Raw genomic sequence first — 22,622 nt, forward strand, 5'->3', positions numbered from 1 at the left:
CCACCCCCGCCCCTGTCACCGGAAAATACCCCAAGATGCAGAGCAACGAGACTCAGCACCATGGACTTCTCATGTCTCACCGCGCCGTTGCAGAGAGGACCGGAGCCCTGCGGAAACGGACAGTTCTATAGCCCGCTGTCCTGTTTCCGTTGAATTACACCTTGTTTTCCAATTGCTCCATCGTCGTCTTAACCATTTTAGGCATTCATTTTGTTTACTTTTTAAAATAGAAATTTGGGGCGCCTGGGTGGCTCAGTGGGTTAAGCCTCTGCCTTCGGCTCAGGTCATGATCCCGGGGTCTTAGTAGGATTGAGTCCCGCATCAGGCTCTCTGCTCAGCAGGGAATCTGCTTCCTTCCTCCTCTCTCTGCCTGCCTCTCTGCCTACTTGTGATCTCTGTCAAATAAATGAATAAAATATTAAAAAAAATAGAAATTCCAAGGGTGTAGAACCTTGCCTCTAAACCAGAGGCAACAGCTTTTATCAGACCCGCTTCTCCTTATAGAGATGGTCTAAGTACATGTGGGATAGCATGCCCAGGTGTGGGTTTTGTTTGCTATTTAAAAAAAATTTTTTTAATTTATTTTAGAGAGAGGGTATGTGAGTAGGGTGGGTCAAGGGAGGACGGAGGGAGAAGGAGAGAGAGAATCTTCAAGCAGACTCTCGGAGGAGTGCAGAGTCTGAAGCGGGGCTCGATCCCAAGGACCCTGAGATGGTGACCTGAGTGGAAACCAAGGGTTGGACACTTAACTGACAGAGCCACCCAGGTTCCACTAGATGCCCTCACTTATTGAACAAGTCCGGGCCGAAAGACATTCAGAGGGTTTCTGATCTTTAGCCGTTACTACCAACACCGAAATTAATATCCTTCCTTATCCACATTGTATTTGGCAAGTGTGCAATTAGGGTCAATGGGTTTGTGCTTTTTCTTTTCTCTCTTTCTTTAAGATTATTTATTTATTTGAGAGAGAAAGCACATGAGCAGGGGGAGGAGCAGAGGGACAAGCGGGCTACCGGCTGAGTGGGGAGTCTGGTGCGGGACTGGATCCCAGGACTCTGGGATCATGATGTGAGCCGAAGGCAGCTGCTTAACAACTGAGCCACCCAGATGCCTTGGGTTTTAAATCGTATTTAAAGCCATTTTATTTTTATTTGTTTTTAAAGATTTTATTTACTTATTTGACACAGAGAGAGAGATCACAAGTAGGCAGAGAGGCAGGCAGAGAGAGAGGAAGGGAAGCAGGCTCCCTGCTGAGCAGAGAGCCCGATGCGGGGCTTGATCCCAGGACCCTGATGAGATCATGACCTAAGCCGAAGGCAGAGGCTTTAACCCACTAAACCACCCAGGCGCCCCTAAAACCATTTTAAATTTTCTTAGTTATTTTGTTAGAGATCCACATGTTACTTCCCGTCTTTATTATAGCACTAACGGTTCCTGTCTGGAATATACGAAAACACCAGCTCGTCCTCCACCTTCATCAACACGATGCTGTCGGACTGTCCTCGATTTGGTAGAAATGCGCTGTCTCAGCACAATTTTAATTGGCACTTCTCTGTAAGTGAAGTTGACCTCCTTTTCCTATTTTAAAAGACATTTCTATTTTTTGCACTGTTCATTCGTATTCCTTTCCTTCCCCATTTTTTCCTATTTGCTTGTGGCTCTTCGCTTTTTATTGATTACAAGCCGTTTTAATATACATATTAAAGGAATTCAACTTGCCTGTAGGAGGAATTACAAATCTTTTTCCTGGCTCGCTATGTGTCTTCTGATGTTTATGGCGGGTTTTGCCGTGGAGAATTGCTTGATTTCAATGTAGTCAGATTCATCAATATTTTCTTTTGTAGCTTCTAGGTTGCACATCACGCTCAAAACACTCTTGAAATAAAAATTGTTTCTCCACCCTTTCTTCTCAAACGTTTGTGGTTTGATTCTTTTTTTAACAATTAAGTGCTTAATAGACATGCAATTTACCCCGTAAGATGTGGAGTAGGAATCCAATGTTATTTTTACCAGATGTTGGTTATCATTTTAAAAATAAGCATTACAGGGGCGCCTGGGTGGCTCAGTGGGTTAAGCCTCTGCTTTCGGCTCAGGTCATGATCTCAGAGTCCTGGGATCGAGTCCCGCATCGCAGGGAGCCTGCTTCCTCCTCTCTCTCTCTCTCTGCTTGCCTCTCTGCCTACTTGTGATTTCTCTCTGTCAAATAAATAAATAAAATCTTTAAAAAAATAAGCATTACAATTGACATGTGATAGACTTACAGAAAATGTGATAGACTACCCAGAATAATGATACAACTGAATTTTCACAAAGTGAAAAAACAGAACATTGACAGAATTCCAGAGACCCTCCTCACTCCCTGCCCCACTGTTCTCTTTCCTCTTCCCTAAGGGAAAATAATGTTTTTAGTTTTTTGGTTTTTTTTTTTTTTAACTTTAGCACCTTATATAATTTTGCTTGTTCCTGAACCCCAAAATACATATACTTTTGTGTTTGGTGTCAAAGAAAAATGCAAAACCATATAGTTAACCATTATCATGCTGTTTGTGTACAGCAGAGATCAAAACCATGGACTGAGTCCTAAATAAGCAAAAGAGAGGAGAGGAAGTGGGAGATTTAAATTTTTAAAAAGAGGGAAAGGGAAAAGTAAACACTGCAGATAGCCTGGGGACAGTGAATCTTGTTTGAACATTTTGAGGGGGTCAGAACAATCTGTCTTAACGCAGGCTGTTGAACAGTATCAGAGAAAACAATTTCACTTGTTTGTAGATTCACCAGGAAACCTGAAAGATCAGCTATGGAGAATAACAAACTATCTCTGTAATGTGTGATCGGTCATTTAAAAAAAAGTTATCTGGAATGCATAGAAGCAAGAAAACATGACCCATAATGAAGTGAAAAATCAATCAGAACCAATCCAGGAATGACAGAGATGACAGATTTAGTAGACAAGGACACTGGGAGGGTTATCACAACTGTATTCCATATGTTCTGGAAGCTAGAAGAAAGATTGGTCACGCCAAGGAGAGATGGGGAGTATTTAAAAGGGGGACAGTCGAACTTCTTCTAGAGGAGAAAACAGCTGGGTCCAAATGAAACATAAACCATGTGGCGACAATGCGGGAGAGATTGGTGACCTTGAAGACACCGCAAGGGAAACTATCCAAGATTAAATAAAGACAAGGAGAAAAAGAAGCAGCAAGTTGTGGGACAAATTCAAGCAATGTAATAAATGTGTGATTGGAATCTAAAAAGGAGAAAAATATTTGAAGAAATAGTGACCCCCCAAATCCCAAATTTAATGAAAACCGCCAAATCCATATATCCAAGAAGCTCCACAAACTCTGAGCACAAGAAACACGAAGAAAACAATGAAACAGCTTAAAATTAAGGGCAAAAAGAAAATTAAAAAAAAAAATCTAAATAAAAAAAGACGCATTCTATCCAGAGGAATAAATGTAGGAGTAATAGCCAACTTCTTGTCAGCAAGCCTGAAGACAGTGGAGGAATAGCTATAAAGAACCCAAAAGGAAAAAAAAATTATCTGTACCTAGTGAAAATATCTTTCAGAAAGGAGACATTTAAAAATTTCTGGATGTACAAAAGCTGAAAAAATTCATCAAGCAGCGAATCTTCCACAATGCGTGGCAATTGATGTTGGCGAAAATATCCATAGGGCAGGAGGAGACCTCATTTGATGAATGTACAAAGCCTGTGAAGACAGAAGGCATTTAGAGTCTGTGGTAATTAACTGCCTTCTTTATCAGCAGGTGCTTTTTGAAAGCTATTCCAACCTCTCTCGTGTGTTATCACCAGCATCAACTGTGAGCCTCATTTGCTCTTTTGAACTTGATCTTTGAAAATGTTCTCACCCATGATTGTTTCTTGATATCTGTCGAGGCTGTTCTTCAATCACGTCAAACTTGGCGTTGGCTTCTCCAACAAATGAACCACCTTTGAGGTATCAGTAACAGATGTCAACTCACTGAGAGACCAGGAAAACCACTCAAAGTCACTTGCTTTGTTTTGAAATTGACTATTGATGTTGTTCTCAATGTCCTTGACTTGTCTTCTCACCTACAGGCCAGACATCTCAGAATATGTTCATCTTCTCTGAACACATTTTTCCCCCCAGCTGTCTCCTTCACGATTTAATTGACTCACCATTAGGTAGGTAGCTTTCCTTGCTTGGCTAATAAATGGGTCACTTAGAAACTCAGCTTCATTTCAGCTTCATCTTTAAAAAGGATAAATTTATTTGAAACAGAGAGTTCAGGAGGAGGGGCAGAGGGAGAGGGAGAGAGAGAATCCTGAAGCAGACTCCCCACTGAGCTTGGAGCCCGACTTGGGGTTGGATCTCATGACCTGAGTGGAAATTAACAGTCGGATGCTTATCTGGCTGAGACACCCAGGCATCCCAAACCTCGTTTTTATTTTTGTGAAGAAAGCCTGATGCGATGAGATCATCTCTTGTAAGCTTTCTAATGTTTCTGACGGTTGTTCTCCTACGAGCTGGAAAGATGATGAGTATTAGCCTGGTAAGGTCAATGTCTGTTGGACTCTCTAGCACAGTTATGGTTTGCTATGGCAAACACAATGCCATCTAAATCAGTGACAAAATAATCTTGCTCCACCAGGTCTTAAAAGTACAGTATTTGAAGTCACTTTTCCTCTTTTACAGAATGGATATACACCGTCTCTGTTGCAACTGATCTCTGTTGCACCTGGTTGAGTCTGCCATTGTAGTCCCAATGGAGCCATGGGGGAGTACGTCATCATGGTTACGTTCCAGTAACACTTTATTTATGGACACTGAAATTTGAACTTGGCAGAATTTTCATGTGTCATGAAATATGATTTTTCTTTTTATTTTTTTTCAACCATTTAAAAACATAAAGGCATTCTTAGGTCAGGAGCGGAAGAAAACCATGTGGTAGGCTGAGTTTGTTGAATGGCCCGTGGTTTGCCAACCACTGGGTTAAAGAGAAAATTACAGTGCCAAGTTCCTATGTTAGAAAGAAGATCGCGAATCAAACCCAGCTTCTACCTTAAGATACTGGAAAAAGAATACCAAATTAAATACAAAGCAAGCACAAGAAAGGAATAAAATAAAGATCAGAGCAAAAATCACCAAAAATGGGAAAACCAGACCAATAGAGAAGATGAATAAAACCACAATTTTGGGGGGTAGGGAGAGCAAGAAGATTGATAAATCTCCAGTGAGACTGATCAGGAAAAAAGGAAGAAATAAATTACCAAAATCAGGTAAAATGCGGAGGCAACAGAGCGATAGGCTCATCTAAATAGATGCAAAAAAAGCATTTGACTAAAATCTGCATCTACCCCTGATAAAAATTTTCAGCAAACCAGAGAGCGAAAAGGAACCTCCTCTATTTAATGAATGGTAAACAAGCTCAAGTGAATTTGTGTCTTTTGAGTAATTTGTGCAGTGTATCTGAATTGCTGGATCTATTGGTATAAAATTGTTCACATATTTAAGTATCTGTAGGATCTGTGGGCAGTGGTCATTTGTGCTTCTCTCTCTTTTTCTAATTAACCTGGCGAGGCTATTTTTATCAGTCTTCTCAAAGGATCAAGTTTCAATTTCATCAACTTTCTCCTCTATTTTTTCTCTATTCTATTATTCTTTGCTATATATTCTATTTTATTTCTCCTCATGTACTAGTTTATTTCTTCTTTTTCCTTTTGGTGAATCTGAGTCGCTTTCTAGTATGATAAGGAGGAAGCGGGTGTCATTAGCTTTACACCTTTGTTCTTTCCCAAGGTAGACATTTATTGCTCTTCCCCTCTAAACACTGTTTCAACCATGTCCCACAAAATTTTACACATTGTTTGTTAAAATTGTTTCATTTGATTCAAAAGACTTATTTCCTTTTTGATTTCTTCTTTGACCAGTTTTTCTCCAGATATTTCGGGGCTCTGTTGTTAGGTGTAAGTATGTTTATAATTGTAGGCATTCCTGATGGATTAATTAATCCTTTTATCATTGTAAATTATTCTTCTTATCTCTAGTAACAATTTTTTGTCACAAAACCCTATTTGTCTGCTATCGGTCTAGTCACTCCATTTATCTTTTATTATTGTTTGCATGGTACACCTTTTTTCATTCTTTCAAGCAATTCTTGTCTTTCAATCTAAAGTGATAATCTTCAGACGCCTGGGAGACTCAGTTGGTTAAGGGTCTGCCTTTGGCTCAGGTTGTGATCCCAGGGTCCTGGGATTGAATCCCACATTGGGCTCCTTGCTCAGCGAGGATCCTGCTTCTCCCAGTGAGGTCCCTCCACCCCCCTCCATGTTCCCCCAGTCATGTGTTCTTTCACTCTGCTCTCTCAAATAAAATATTTTAAAAAATAAAGTGATAATCTTGTAGATGGCATACAGTTGGATCTTATTTTTTTTTAAAGATTTTATTTATTTATTTGACAGAGAAAGATCACAAGTAGGCAGAGAGGCAGGCAGAGAGAGAGAGAGAGGAGGAAACAGGCTCCCTGCTGAGCAGAGAGCCCGATGCGGGACTCGATCCCAGGACCCTGAGATCATGACCTGAGCCGAAGGCAGAGGCTTAACCCACTGAGCAATCCAGGCGCCCAGATCTTATTTTTTTTTAAAGATTCATTCATCTGACAGTGAATGAATGAGCAGGGGGAGGGGCAGAGGGGTAGGGAGACAGAGAATCTTAAGCAGGCTCCTCGCCCACCATGGAGCCCAACATGGAGCTTGATCTCAGGACCCTGAGATCATAACCTAAGCCTAAATCAAAAGTCAGACTCTTAACTGACTGAGCCAGCACGCACCCCTGGATCATTTTTAATCCATTCTGCCAGTCTCTACCTTGTGATGAGAGGGTTTAATCTATTTAGAGTAATTACTGATAAGGAGGAGACTTAGTTCGAGAGTTTTCCTGTTTGCTTTCTGTACACCTTGTCTCTTTTATTCCCTTATTTCTCCATTGCCCTCTTCTGTATTAATATATGTTTTCTAGTTGTACCATTTTAATTTTCTTGTTTTCTTTACTACATATTTTTGGGGCTTACTTTTTTGAGATTTATTTATTTTGAGAGAGGGAGTGAGCACAAGCAGGAGCAGGGGGGAGGGGCAGAGGGAGAGGGAGAAGCAGACTCCCCACTGAGCGGAGAGCCCAGTGTGGGGCTCCTGGGATCAGGATCTGAGCCAAAGGCAGATGCTTAACTGACTGAACCACGCAGATGCCTCAAGATAAATGTCCACTTAATCCCCTTTACCTATTTCCTACTCTCCTACCCACGTCTCCTCTGGCAACCACCAGTCTGTTTTCTGTATTTAAGAGTCTGGTTTTGTCATTTTTCATTGCCTGCTCGTTTTGTTTCTTAAATTCCACATATGAGTGAAATCATATGGTGTTTGCTTTCCTCTGACTTATTTCACTTAGCATTTATACCCTCTAGGTCCACCCATGTTGCCAGGTTCAAGATCCATGAAATCCTGCCATTTGCAAGGTTTCATCATCTTTATTCATTCCTCTGAAGATGGACACTTTGAGTGTCCATATCTTGGCTATTGTAAATAATGCTGCAAAAAACAGAAGTGTGCATATATCTTTTCAAATTAGTGTTTTCATATTCTTTGGACAAATACTTAGTAGTGGGAATACTGGATCCTAGATTTCTGTTCTTAAGTTTTTGAGGAATCTTCATACTCTTTTCCATAGTGGCTGCACCAATTTGTATTCCCAACAATAGTACATGAGGGTTCCTTCTCCTCTACATCCTTGCCAACACTTTTATTTCTTGTCTTCTGATTTAACATCTTATTTTTTTCTTTTAGATTTTATTTTACTTGCCAGAGAGAGAGAGAGAGAACACAAGCAGGGGGAGCAGCAGAGGCAGAAGGAGAAGCAGGCTCCCCACTAAGCAGGGCTGGATCCCAGGACCTTGGGATCATGACCTGAGCCAAAGGCAGACACTTAACCAACTGAGCCACCCAGGTATCCCCTGATTTAACATCTTAATTTAAAACAGTCTAGCTTGGATTAATATCAACCTAACTTACATAGTATATAAAAACACTCCCCCAATATACCTGTTTTTATCTCCCCATGTTTGTATGTACTATTATCATCATACAAATTATATCTCATAAACCCATCGACAGAGATTTTATAATTTACTTGAACATATTTAAAATAGCTTCTTTGAAGTCTTTGTCTAGTAACTCCAACATCTGGGATTTCTCACGGCCAGTGTTTATTGACTGCTTTTTTATGTATATAGGCCACACTTTCCTGTTTCTTTGCATGTCTCCTCTTTTATATAAATCTGGCTACTTTATTTTATTTTTAAGATTTTATTTATTTATTTGACAGACAGAGATCACAAGTAGACAGGCAGGCAGAGAGAGAGGGGGAAGCAGGCTCCCTGCTGAGCAGAGAGCCCGATGCGGGGCTCGATACCAGGATCCTGAGACCACGACCTGAGCCGAAGGCAGAGGCTCAACCCACTGAGCCACCCAGGTACCCCTATAACTGGCTATTTTAAATAACAATGTGGCAATGGAATTTCCTTTCCCCTCCTCTGAGTTTTTGCTCTTTGTGGTTGTTTATTTATGGTTGTTTATTTGGTGATTTTCTTTGACTAATTCTGTAAAGTCTGTATTCTTTGTTATCCTAGTTTTCAGCTAATGGTTGTACAGAGCTTTCCATACATGCCTTAAACTGGTAAGTCTTCCAGGCTTTGTGAAGGGGCCCCTTGTGTGTTGGGGCCCCTCGTTCTGCACTAGCCTTTACTTTCTGCTTGCTCAGAGATTCAAGGCCAAGTCTTGATGTGAGACATCAAGTATGACATGAGACTTACGCTGTCCATGGTACTTCCTGAGCGTGTGCATGGTCTCCTAGGCAAGGGGGCAGTTAAGTCAGAGCTTCTCTTCCCCCAAGTTTTCCTTTTAAGTTCTTGGCCAGCCTCTTGTTTGCCTCAACTGGTATCATCACCCCAGAGAGCTACAATGTGATTAAAAGCCACTAATTGGTTTTGACAAATGCCCTGGGGATAGGGCTTTACTCTCACGGTGAGCTCGCAATCAGGGAAGATAAAGACAGTTCCTGTAGATGAGGCTTTTCTGGGGAGCTGCCACACAGGCCAAGTTTTGATAGTTCCCTGGGGAAGGAGGTTCTGGGGAGTTTCAGCCCATCTGGTCCCTCCAGTGGCGGCTAGGCTACTGCTTTTCACTGCCTCTGTGTTTCAGAGGCAGGCAGTTTTCAAGGCGACGCCAGAGATGGGGAGAGGGGCATGGAAATAGGGCAAATTCAAATGCCCGAAGTTCACTGTTCTTATATTCAGCCATTTTTCTTGAATAAAGTCTCTGCAAATCATTGTAAGCCTTTAGTCAATTTCCAAAGTTCTGGAAAAGTTGATTATGACCATTATGTTCATCAATGTTTTGTTGTTTTTATGGAACAGAAGATTTTCAGAGGTCCTTATTCCTCCATCATGGAAGCGCCTGTCCCCTCAGGTTTATTCTTGATTCAATAAATGGAAAAAAAGTAATGAAGTGTGATATTTTCCTTTTGCAAAAATACTGGCCAAAATGTGTTTAAAGTTTCTGAATCCAAAGCTGACAAGGATGAGAGGAAGCAGGCTTTCTCACACAGTGGGTGTGAGTGTAACTTGCTGGAAAGGAGATTTGGTACTTGTTCCTATAAATTGGAATTTCAAAAAATCTCATGTTTTCCTGTGGAGCCCCTTGTGTCAGAGAGATTCTGTCAGGTTCGAGAGGGGGCACTATCGTCCCAGGTGAGAGCAGGAGGGGTTGGCTGGAAGAATTAGGATGGGGAGCTCCCCCAAAACAGAGGCACCTTGTGCCAAGCAGCTGACCACAAGAAGCCTCAACACAGGCAGGAACAGGGAGGGAGGGAGAGAGAGAAATGGGACCAAACACTCTTTCGTAGTGTGGTAGGGAGAAACTGGGAGACGTTTTTCACAGGACAAGAAAGGATACACAGACTTTAAGGTGTGTGAACAGACGGTTTGCCGCACGATCTTTGTGTGCCTTCGAGAGCCAGACAACAGAGGAGTTGTAAACAACTTGAGCCTGTAGTTGGATCCTGTGATCAATAAATGCCGAGCCTCCAATGACAGTTTCGTTTAGGACACCTTTTCATCAACCCACTCCTGACCAAAAGTGACGGCCTAAGAGGATGGGAGTCCCCTTTTGTGGGAGGCACTACTGTTGTTCTCATTTTACAGCTAAGGAAATGGAGACCCCCTGTTTACCCTTCCTCTTGAAAGCATGCACACACATGGGCACACGTGGGTACACACACACACACACACACACACACACTCATGGCCAGAAACTCATGGCTGAGCTTTTTCTACCTAGTTAAGTCACCATTTCCACACTTGTCTTAGGATGGTGATTCATCCTAATACCTTAAAATCTTTGCATCTGTGTTTTTGAGAGATACAGAATTGATATCATTCCTTTCTCAAAATTTACCTTTCAGGTTTTGCAAAAGGGCTATTCTGGTTTCCTAACACACATTTTCTATTCTCTAGAGAAATTTATGTAAGATTGTCAATATTTTTCTAAAGCATTAAGAAGGATTTGCTGGTGAGCTGAGTCTGTAGACTCTGATGGGAAGATTATAAACTATAGATCCCATATATTGTGTTAGTTTTAATAAGCTGTGTTTTCTAGAAAGTTACGTTTTAACCACATTTTCTAACTTACTGGCATTGGATGCTCATAATATCTTCTGTGCGCTCTGTAATGATGTCTCATGCTTTCCCATCCTAATGGCTCAGGGGAGCAGAACAGAGATGGCATTCCAGGCATTGGAAGAGCATGAGCAAAGCCCTAGCACAGAGACTGAACCAGCAGCTGGATGCACCTGTCTGAAGATTTTTTTAAAAAAGATTTATTTATTTATTTGACAGAGAGAAACCACAAGTAAGCAGAGAGGCAGGCAGAGAGAGGAGGAAGCAGGCTCCCCGCGGAGCAGAGAGCCCGACATGGGGCTCGATCCCAGCACCCTGGGATCACGACCCGAGCCCAAGGCAGAGGCTTTAACCCACTAAGCCAACCAGGCAGCCCCCTGTCTGAAGATTTGAGGCACAGGCCCCAAGGATATAGAAGGTCCCGATATCACGTCCATATCACGTACTGTTGGTCCTGGATAGGAATCTGTTAGTAGAAGCAGCTGCCATCTGACTGAATGGTTCCATCGGCCTGGGGGTCCCAGAGACAAACCAAAGAGCAAACCAAGTCACACTGTGGCTTGAAAAGAGAGCACAGCAACCATCTTCAGGGCTCCCCCTGCATGATTAGGGTGTCATTTCTTGCTGGTTGATATCTCCACCAGGTATGCTTTCTTGGGTCCCTGGTGCAGCTGCTCCTCCACCAGCTCTGCACCCCGAGCCCCGCCTGAGCCCAGTTTTTTCTTTTGCTTTTTAAAGTAGGCTCTGTGTCCAGCATGGAGGCCAATGTGGGGCTTGAACTCAAAATCCTGAGCTCAAGACCTGAGCTGAGATCAAGGGTCAGATGCTTAACTGACTGAGCCACCCAGGGGCCCCTGAGCCCAGTTTATGACTGCAATCTGGTCCATCCATCTGGCCTTATGCCAGGCCCACTCTATCAGATTGGTCCTAACCTCTCTGGCTTCAGCTCAGTCCTCTACCCCCTTTCTTGATGTCTCCATATCCACCTGGTTTCCCCATCTGCTAAAGGCAGATGACATTGTGGGTCAGCTCCTCTGACTTGGATCAAGCAGGGATCTATACAGACAATGGCCAGGACCCTCACAGGCTGGAGTACAGCTGGCCATGCCCATGTTGCCTTATGGCCCAGACACACCCACAGTCACCAGAACACAGAACCAAAGAGGAATATGTCATCACTTTAACCCTGAAACATAACTGAAGAGTGCTTCTTTACTTCTCTGGAAGGAGGCAGAGGTCCCCCACTATGAATGACCCATTTCTTTCACCAACTCATCAAAGTGTGTTTTAACTGTCAATTTCAGCATTAGGACAGTAGGACTCCAATACTTTTAAACAGTCCAATGTGATCACCCTTCTAGGCAATACTGAAGTGGGAGCTTACGGCTGGAACTCCGGGGGGGGGTCCCTCCAGACAGCACTCAGTGGACTCAACGACATCTATTCTTGTCGACAAAATGTTTTTGAGAACTAACACAGGCCACACTCTCTGGTAAGCCTCGTGCATCATCTTGCTACAGGGGCTTGTAAATTATGTAGAAGAGATTATTTTTAATTGGCCAGATATTGGGGACTGGCCCTGAAAGGAAAGAGCACAGCTGACTGTAAGAAAGGACTTTATTTCTAAATGGTGCTGGGGTCTGTTAAGGGTACATGTCTGTGCCCTGCCCGTGCTCTGGTGCCCACCCCCAGAACCAAAAGCTGCTGATGAGCCTCGAGTGGGTCTTGGGGGTGGGCTGTTGGAACTGAGGGAGGCCCCAGGTCTCCCTTTGGGGCAGACCCCCTTTAAGAAGACTGGGGCAGATGGCCTATAGCCATGGAGGTTTCTCGCAGAGCCGCAGGCCAACCTCCGGGACTTTGGGGCTCATAACCCAGGAGGACATCCGGAGTGAGTAACTTGATCTGTGATTGCCCACATCCCTCTGTCTCTTGCAGCTTGAGAACCTGGTGAAGGAGAACAGGTTGAGCTCCAGGAGGGGCTGTCTGGTGCTAGCTGCAAAGGGGGCTGCTCCCCACTCAGGAAGCACTGAGGTCCTTGGGGCAGAGGGGAAGCTGTCCATGTCCCACAGCAAGTCCCCTCCAGCCTGGGGCCCGTGTGTCTCCACCCCCTTCCCTGTCCACCCTTTGACCAGGAGGGTCAAACCAGTCCACCCCCACTACCACCATTTTGTTCTTTTTTATTTTTTTTTTTTTTTAAATCTCAGTCCCTTGTCTATTCTGTCCCACATTCTCCTTATTCTTGAACTTCGTCTGTCATGGTGTATCTGTTTCTGTCCCTAAGGCCCCTTCCCTTTATCTGCCTCTCCTTTGCTCTGTGTCCCTCTGAATTCTCTTGCCATCTGCCCCGCCCCTCCTGTCATCTTCCTCACCCCAAACCCCAGCGAGAGAGGGTTGCAACCTTGGAGAAGGCCCTGCAGGCTGTCCTGGGCTTTGGCATCCGGGATGGGAGCGGCAGTGGCGCTGGGAATGCAGACGACAGGGAGCAGCAGCAGCATCAAGACCACAGGGCGCCACATGGCCGGGCAGGCAGGGCTGCTGGCAAGGTGGTGAGGGCTGGGTAGTCAGAGGCCCTGCCCTTTGTCCAGGCACTGCCTCCTATTCCACCAACACCCCCATTTGACCCCTTCTGTCCCCTCCCCCTTCCAGGTGCTAGGCCCACCACCCCCGAGGCACGGCCCTGAAGCCCAAGCCTCAATAACTGCTCACGGGCCCATAAGCCTGGCCATCTTCCCGCTGCTCTCATGTCCGCGCATATCCCTGTCACTGGCCTTCTGCTCACCAAGGGCTATTAGTTCCAGACGGTTCTCTACTGAGCTGCTCCTAGAGCTTTGGAGCCACGCCCCATCCGAAGCCACTCCTCATTCTGACCACGCCCACAGGGCATCGCCACGCCCAACTTATTGTTACACTCTACTCTTCACACAAAGATCACGCCTCCATGGCAGCCATGCCCCACCCACTGTTATGCACCACCCAAGTCCTACTATGGCCACGCCCCCTAAACGCAACCACGCCCACGCCCCTTAGCCACGTCCCCTAGAGTCAAGATAAGCTTCCGCCCATGGCCACGCCCCAGGCCAGAGCCACGCCTCTAGTTGAAGAGCAAGGGCCCGGAGATCCCTGGTGTTTGGGGGTCTTTGTTCCACTCTCAAAGCCCACCCAAATGACTTGGGGCACCCTTTCCTCCACTGTCGCCTGGAAAGTCTGTCCAGGAAGCATGCCAGGCACCCAGGAGAATCACTGTCCTCTCTGCCCACTGTCCCAACGCTGTGACTTTATTTTTGTTCAAGTTTTCAGTTTAGTCAGAAGGGTAAATCTGGTTCCTGTTACATCACAGTGACCAAAAATGGAAGATCAGAAATTATTCTTTGGAGTGATTGCCTCTTTAAAGAGACTTGCAAAACTTTATCTTCAATATCCTTACATTTCACTTGAGGTATGGCTATTCCTTATCTTTTCTGTTTGGAGCCCTGGTTTTTTGAGGTCACTTTGTTTTTTTCCAAGTATGTCAAATTAAGTACTCCCCCCACCAAGCAGTTTCTCCTCTGCACTGCTGGAGTCTTCCCCACTTTGGAGACTCCTGTTACCTTGCAGAAACCTCCACTTCTACCTTTTTCCCCCTGCACATTTGTTCTTGCCACACAGTATCTCCCAGCTCATCAGCCATCTGCTCATCCGGACTCCTGAACCTTTACTGTTCAAAGTCAACATTTCACCTCTTTTTCACTTATTCCCACCTCACATTAGCAATACACTTTCAGTTCTTTGAGGAGGTTTACTTAGCGGTGGTGGTTCAGGCTGTTCGTGGTCTGGTTTTCCTGAGTTTTTTTTCTCCCAGGAGTTCCTGGAATCTTGTCCGCAGGAAAAGCCACTCACACTCCTGTTTCCCAGTGAGGGTTTATGAAGAACCTGTGTACCCCCAAGCTGGGAAAGCTGGTGTGGATTTCCTTTGTCCACCCACCAGACAACCATGCTACAAAAGGACTTCCTTTCCTTGTTTTTAACCACGAAATCCTGCCAATTTTCTTCTGTTGCTGTGAAAGCTTAGCTTTGGGTGCTATGGGGTGGGGGATGGGCTGAACACCTGCCTGTGTGTTCCATCTACTCCCTAGTCCTGTCAGGCTTGTGGGTTGTCTGGTGGTCATGAGCTAAGTACTTGGTTTCCTCTTCCATGGTCATCAGGTTGGTTGACTGTGTGGAGAAAACAGTTGCAGAGCTGTGCTCGGCAGATGCCAAGATATTTGCACCTGTTTCTTTGCCATCTCCAGAGGCTACATGTTCCTCCACTGAGACCACCATCCTGCTTTCCCTGGAGGATCTTGGGGCCTTATTCTCTTATACTCTGCTCGCAAGTCAACAATTCAACTAGTTCTAGGCACTACAGCAATCTGATTTCTTAAATATGAAAGGGAAACTTTTTTGTCATGATTACCATGGTGCTCATCTTTGTGGCTTTTGTATAATTTAATTTGGGGAATACTGTAACATTCTTATTAAAATGGGGCACACATTTTCCCTCTTTAAAGGGCTTAGCTGGATGGACCAGAGAACTGGGTATTTGGGATGGAGTAAGGCGCATGGGGTGAGGTTCTGCCCTTAAATATAAGTGGTCTCATATCCATGTCTTTGGCATAGTTAAGAGACTTGAGAAAAAAAATCTGGAAAGTTAACCGACCCCAAGTTGAGCAGTAGTAGATATGGGGATGGAGGGGGCAATCCCATAATGAAAGAGGCAGGCTCTGTCTGGGATGAAAGGGAGGCCATGGCCATGCTTGACGCCATGCCTCTTGGTTAAGTCCAGTGGATTGAGGGAGTGGAACAGGCAGCTGGCGGTTGGGAGAGCACATCGCCAAGCCCCAACTCCTGGATCACTGCTCTTTTAGCCAGTATACACTTCAAGCATCGCCTAGTATGAGGCAGGGGAAATAAAAGTCAAATGCACACCGTCCACTGCATCCCATGCTGAAACATCCTCCTTGCTGGGCCGCTGAGCTCAGCCAACCCTCTTCCCTCCCTAACCAGCCAAGCGCTCTTACTTTTCATATCAGAGTTTTCACACATATCTGTGCGGGTAACAACTAAGTGGAAAGCATCGGAGTACAATTTCCCGCCAAATCAAAGTCACCGTTACATGGATTTACCTCCCAGCAAGGTCATCTCTAGGACGGTAATGCAGAAGACGCATCCCAAATTCAGAATGTGAAAAATTATTTGAGAAAAATTATGAAATGTTTACACACGTTAGTTCTTTATTGGAAGAGGTGGTTCAGACCCATTTATATATCCAAAAGGGTAGGATGACAAAATACGTAATGGCCCTGTCACCTTTTCAAATATTTTACTTAAAATATACTTTATATTAAGCTTTAAGGTCACAGTGTAGGAAATCTCTGTAGTTGCCATTAAAACTACTCTAAAGAATACTTCCTGCACAGAATGATGCAGGATTTTAAAACAATATACATGCAGAGAAAGACACATATCTTAAGTGCAGAGAACACTTAGATATTCAGCACCCAGGTTTAGAAACAGTATTACTAGCACCAGATAAATACCATTTTTCAGTCTTGCCCAAGGCTAGCCGCTATCCTGATTCCTAACTGCATAAAGTTTTTCTGTTCTTATGCTTTACAAATGGTCATTCAGTGTGTGTGCCTGTGTGTGTGGTTTCTGTCATTCAGCTCTGAAACCAAGCTACTACTGCAAATACTTACGGTTCACTCGTTCTCAACACTCAGAAGTCTCCTGCAGTGAAATATGCCACCAGGTTATTCATTCTACTGCATGCCTACCTTCAGAGAATTCTGGTTTGTGCAGTTTGATGCAATGAATTATTTTAGTATGTCCTTTGGTTGACATAAGCGCGCCTATCTGCCAGGTTCGGGTTAAAAGGGTATACGCATGTTCAAAGTGCCAGCTTTCCAAAATGGTCATACTAGTTGACAACACCTCAAGCAGGGTAGGCTTCCTGTTGCTTACCACCTAGCCAGAGCTTGATTCTTTTTCATGCTTTCATTTTAACCATCTCAGTGGGGGGGCTGGTGTTCTAATTTTGCATTTCCCTGATTACTAATAAAAATAACATACCTTTTCATGTTTACTGGCCATCTGGATATTCTTTCGTTAAGTGGATGTCCCAATCTCTTGCCCATTTTTCTATTTTTTTCTTGTTGATTTGTATTCTTTTTCAATTTTAGATCCAGGGCTGGAAAGTGTGGCCTTTGGGCCAAATCCAGACTGTTGCCTGTGTTTATGAATAAAGTTTTATTGAAACAGACATGTTCACAGAGACTGTCTAGCCCACAGAGCCCCAAGTCTTTAACAAGCGGCACCTTCCAAAATCCATCACCACCTCCTCCTCTACACTCAATTCTGCTGTGATATACATAGGTTGCGAGTACTTTCTCCCCCCTTTCTTGCCTATTTGCTTTCTTAATGGTGGTCCTTTTAGTAAACCTAAGTTTCAGAAAGTTAATAACTCCAAATTAACTGGCTTTTATAGTTTAGTGTTTAGGGGGTCTTATGAAAAATTTTCTCATTATAAGGTTACATACAGTCTGCTAAGTTCTCTTCTTAAAGCTTTATCATTTTACATTTCATACTGAGATCTGTAATCCATTGCAACCCACTTTTCTATTTTCTATTAAATTTTAAAATTTAACTGGCAAAGCATTTACTAGAAAGAATATCCTCTCCCCACTGCATTATCAACTTCAGCAAAAACCAAGTGACTATATTATATATGGGTGTTTCTGGAATCTTTCTTCTGTCCCAATGGTCAATTTGTCTATCTCTGCACCAATTATAATAATTTCTCTGGCTTTAGGACAGCTCTTCCTTGATACCTGGTAATATAAGTTCTTTCACTCTATTTCAGAAGATAGCCTTGACTATTATTGGTCTTCTGAATTTTCATTTGAATTTTTGAGTTTGTTTAATTTCAATTAAAGAATTTAGTAGGACTTTTAAGATTGCATTGAATATATGAATTAATTTGGGGAAAAACTGAGATTTTTAAAAAACTGTCCTGGAATCCATGAACTAGATATGGCCCTCTCAAGTTTTGTGATTTTTTTTTTTTTTCTAGAAACAGTTCTTGAAAATATGGAGTTAGGTAATGTTCCCTCGAGGCACTTGAGGAATTTTGATGCTATTGTAAGTGGTATTGCTTTTTAAGTTTTTCATTTCTTATGTTCACTACTGGTATATTAAAAAACTATTTTTGCATAATGAGCTTAATATGCAGGGATCTTGCAAAACCTAGTCATTCATTTCAATTATCTGTGCATTCCTCAGAACTTTCAAAGTACAAAATCATGTCAATTGCAGATAAAAGTTTTACTTCCTTCTAATCCTTATGCTCTTTAATTATTATTCTTCCCTTATTCTCCTGGCTACGTCCTTCTGCAGAATACTGAATACAATTACTGACAGTGGATAGCCTTTTTTTTTTTTTTTTTTTTTTTTCCATCCTGGAGAAAACTTTCAGTATCTCGGTATTAGGTATGCTGGTAGTTATAGTTTTAGATACTTTTCGTCCAAGTAGGGAAGTTCCCTTCAAATCTATAACTTATGGAGAACATTAACGGATGCTGACTGTACCAAATGACTTCTGCATTCTAGATTACTTGTTTCTGTGAAGCAGTCCAGTGATTAATTTTTGATTATTAAATGATCCTTGCATTCCTTGGCCCAGTGAACTGGGTCCTGCGACCACTATAAAGAGGTTACTCACAATCGGAATGGAATTATCATGATTGGTTTAGACGAATCCGGATCCACTCTGTGTCTTGTGAAGAAACGGTGAACAAACTCTTCCAGCAAGGAATTAGGGGGTAAAGGACACCGAGTTAATCAACTAAAACTCTGCTAGAAACCTGTATTTGTTCCAAAATACTGGGAATGAGGGGCAGTGCACAGAACACAAGAGTATTCGTGTCAAATAAAAGAAGAGATGATGTATCTGAATTATATAGTATCTGCACACTGCGCACTCTAACAATTAGACAAGCAGAGTGGCACGAGAACTGTGTATATTCTACAGATAAACTGTGTGGATGCCCTCTTTTACTGACACAGACTTAACTCCAAATCATCTATGTGTAGTTTATGAAAAGAGTGTCTTAAAATCCTTTTTGCTCAAATGTAGTTGAAAATGCTACAAAAGCCACCGCTTAGCCTTTATTGATGGGGCATTTGCTAAAAATCCATTTATCAACGCCTCCCAACAAAGAGAAAAGTATTTAACTACCTAGTACCTAGCAAATGTCTCACCAACAGCACATATCCTGTGTTAGTACATTTTGCCATCTTAATACTCAAAATACTGCGTTTTCCCAAATAATTCAAATCCCAATTTGCAGAGAATTACTATTGGACTGCATTTTAAAAACATGATAGAACTGCCATATATATGTTTAATGTTACCGTCCTCATTATAAACTCCTGGTGATTCCAAAACTTCATTTGATACAATGGTTTATTCAGAGCTGATAGCTTCTGATAGCTTTCCTATTGGAATTTATGTCAGAATTATGGCTTTTAGTATAACAATTTCCAAGACAATAGTTTTCCCACATTCATCCCTCTAACAGATCTCGCCTTGGTATGATTCCCTGATATGTAAATACAATTTGAATTCCAAAATAAATATTAAATATGCACCAAGTTTTACTTCTGTATAAATTATCTCGTGCCCGACGGGTTGCAGTATTTTGCTGAAGGCTTTGCTGCTTCTTTCATTCCTAGGGATCCTTCTCTGCGAGAAATCAGGTGGAGATAAATTTAATTCCTAAATGGCTTCCCCATTCAGAAACATGAAGTCTCAGACAGTGACATCTGACTCCCTATTACATTTTGGTCTACTCAGAGGGTTTGGACTTCACAGGAGATTCTCCACATCCAGTACATTCACATTCCCTCTCCTATGAATCCTCTGATGGCTATTGAAGGCTGACCTGTGGTGGAATTTTTTCCCACACTCGTTACATTCGTAGGGCTTCTCTCCTGAATGAGTCCTATAGTGTACAGTGAGGTAGGACTTCTGAGAAAAGACTTTTCCACATTCATTACATTCGTAGGGCTTCTCTCCTGAATGGCTTCTATAGTGAACAGTGAGGTTTGACATCCGAGAGAAGACTTTCCCACATTTACTACATTCATAGGGCTTCTCTCCCGAATGGATCCGGTGGTGGATGGTGAGATAGGATTTCTGAGAGAAGAACTTCCCACACTCGTAACACTCATAGGGCTTCTCTCCGGTGTGCACTCTTTGATGTCTAAAGAGGGATGAATTATGGGAGAAGGTTTTCCCACATTCACTGCATCCATAGGGCTTCTCTTCAGAATGACTCCTGTAATGGATAGTGTAGTACGATAATTCGGAGAACAATTTTCCACAGATGTTACATTCATAGGACTTCTCCCCTTTCGGAAGTGACTGGTGCCCACTGAAGGCCGAACTGTCAAGGAAGATTTTCCCACATTCATGACATTCATAGGGTTTATCTCCTAAAGGAGCCGTAGGGTGGTCAGTGACACAGGAGAACTGAGAGAGTTTTCCGCATTCACTACATTCATGGGGTTTCTCGTCTGTGTGTACTTTCCGATGTCTAATGAAGGCTGAATTTAAATTGAAGGTTTTCCCGCACTCGTTACATTCATAGGGTTTCTCTTCTAAGTGACTTCTATAATGTATAGTGAGGTACGACACCCGAGAGAAGAACTTCCCACACTCACTGCATTGATAGGGTTTCTCTCCCGTGTGGGTCCTCTGATGTGTAATGAGGGTAGATTTTCGGTAGTAGGATTTCCCACATTCGTTACATTTGTAAAGTTTCTCTCCCGTATGCGTTCTCTGGTGGTCACTGAGGGCAGACTTGCGTGAAAAGGATTTTCCACATTCGTTACACGGATAGGGTCTCTCTCCTGAATGATTCCTCTGGTGTAGGGTGAGATGGGTCTTCTGGCAGAAGGTTTTCCCACACTCATTACATTCATAGGGCTTCTCACCTGAATGAGTTCTCAGGTGTTGGGTGAGATGTAACTTCTGACAGAAGGTTTTCCCACATTCGTTACATTTATAGGGCTTCTCCTCTAAATGTGATCTCCGATGGACGGTTAAGGTCCCCTTTTGGCTGAAGGATTTCCCACATACATTACATTCGTAAGGTTTTTCTCCTGTGTGGGCCCTCTGATGGATTATTAACTTTGACTTCTTACAGAAGGATTTCCCACATTCACTGCATTCAAAAGGCTTCAATTCCATCTGTGATCTCTGGTAAACACTAAAATTTGACATCTGGATGAAGTCTGACCCAGAGTCATTCCAATCATAGGGCTTTTCCCCCATATAAGCTCTCTTATGAGCAAGGAAAACAGCATCATTGTCTAAGGCTTCCATGCATTCATTATATTCAAAGGGTTTCTCCAAAATACTAATTTTCTGAAGAATACTCTCTTCATTTTGAGAATAGCCTTCCCCATTTTGATTACATTCATAGGGTTTCCCTCCGTGGTACATCTTCCCACATTCACTACACTCATCTGGTTTCTTTCTCGCATAGCTTCCATCACTAATAATTAATTCTGAAGTAGATTCTAAATTCTTTCCACAGGAGACACATGTATGAGATGTTACGTTTGAAGGAACAAGGCTTGTTTCCACATTACATGTTTTATCAAATGCATTCTCTCTCTCTTCAACCGGGGTTTTGCTGTTGATAGAAATAGCTTGCCTTGAATGTTCGTATTCACTTCCTGGGATTCTCTCTATCGGGTCATCTGCCTTCCAGACTTCTTCTAAAAAGGAATAAAATTAAACAAACTTTGTGAATCTGAACACACCGGGTATCAAATGGGAGTGGTGCTCAGGAGCCCTACTGAGGAACTGACTCTGGCTTTACAGCCAATCTCCACAAATAAAAATAATCACAAGCATATAGTCTTCATTTCCCCTTGATGTGTCATATAAGACAGACAGACAAGACACACACACACACACACACACAACACACAGGAGTGGGGCGGGGTAGGCACAGGGAAGGGATGAGTGTGGGACAGGACCCAGTATTAGAAAAAGAAGGGAGAGTAAATTCACACTAAACACAAGTACCTTTGTTATCTCCCAAATATGTTCAAAACTTTGGTAGAAAAGGTGAAAAAAACCCAAGAAATGATGAGCAGAGGGCACTATGACTGAAAAAGCAATAGATTAAGGAGGACTCGTGAGCACAGTGGTCTGGTGGGAGAACAAGAGCAATCACTGCATGAACTTTTAAAGAAAACATCCAAGTACGGATTTAACTGGGAGTAAGAGATTGCAATTTATATTAAATTGTAAGACACTGCTGCACACAAAGATTACCATAATGACATCCTCACTAGCCCAGACACTTCCAAAATCTTTGCCCTTCTATTCTGCACGTAAACCAAATAAACATTCTAAAAATTCCGATCTCCTCATCTTTAGAGACCTCTTTCCCACCAGGGCTCCAACTCCCCAGCCCTAGTTCACACTCATCTGGAGGGAGAGCTCGAGGCACCTCAACAGCCAAAAGAAATGTAAGATGGGACCAGATGGCAAGAGACTGAGCCACGAACATCGGCTCTCGGAAGTGTTCTGACAGTCACTGAACCCTAGCTGCATTTGGGTGTACAACAGAGCGTGGCGGCTGAAAGCGTAGAGATGAGGCTACCTTGACTCAAATCCACTTCTAACACACTGCTGGCCAGGTCTTGAGCAAGTTACTGAACTGTGATGCAGCTTCGCATAGCTACAATGTGCCCAGATCACTGGGAAAGGACCAACTTAGTGCATGCTGATCGCTCAGAACAGTGTATGATATGAAACAACGGTTCATCGGTTTTCTTTCAATCTGCTGACTTAAATTTGACAAAACCAGTCACGTC

General features: G+C 43.0%; 1 protein-coding gene across 3 annotated transcripts in view; it reads right to left on the reverse strand.

The window, feature by feature from the left end:
• Nucleotides 1–15,936: 15,936 nt before the first annotated feature.
• RBAK (RB associated KRAB zinc finger) overlaps nucleotides 15,937–22,622 on the reverse strand; it is an 813,856-nt gene continuing 807,170 nt past the window's right edge. For all 3 annotated transcript variants that reach the window (XM_082714217.1, XM_082714216.1, XM_082714215.1), the window contains exon 5: nucleotides 15,937–21,512. In XM_082714217.1, coding sequence (XP_082570343.1) covers nucleotides 19,594–21,512 — 1,919 coding nt within the window. In that variant the 3' untranslated portion in view covers nucleotides 15,937–19,593. The remainder of the gene's footprint in view (nucleotides 21,513–22,622) is intronic.

Source organism: Mustela nivalis, assembly GCF_964662115.1.
Source record: "Mustela nivalis genome assembly, chromosome: 19".
NCBI classification, from domain to species: domain Eukaryota; kingdom Metazoa; phylum Chordata; class Mammalia; order Carnivora; family Mustelidae; genus Mustela; species Mustela nivalis.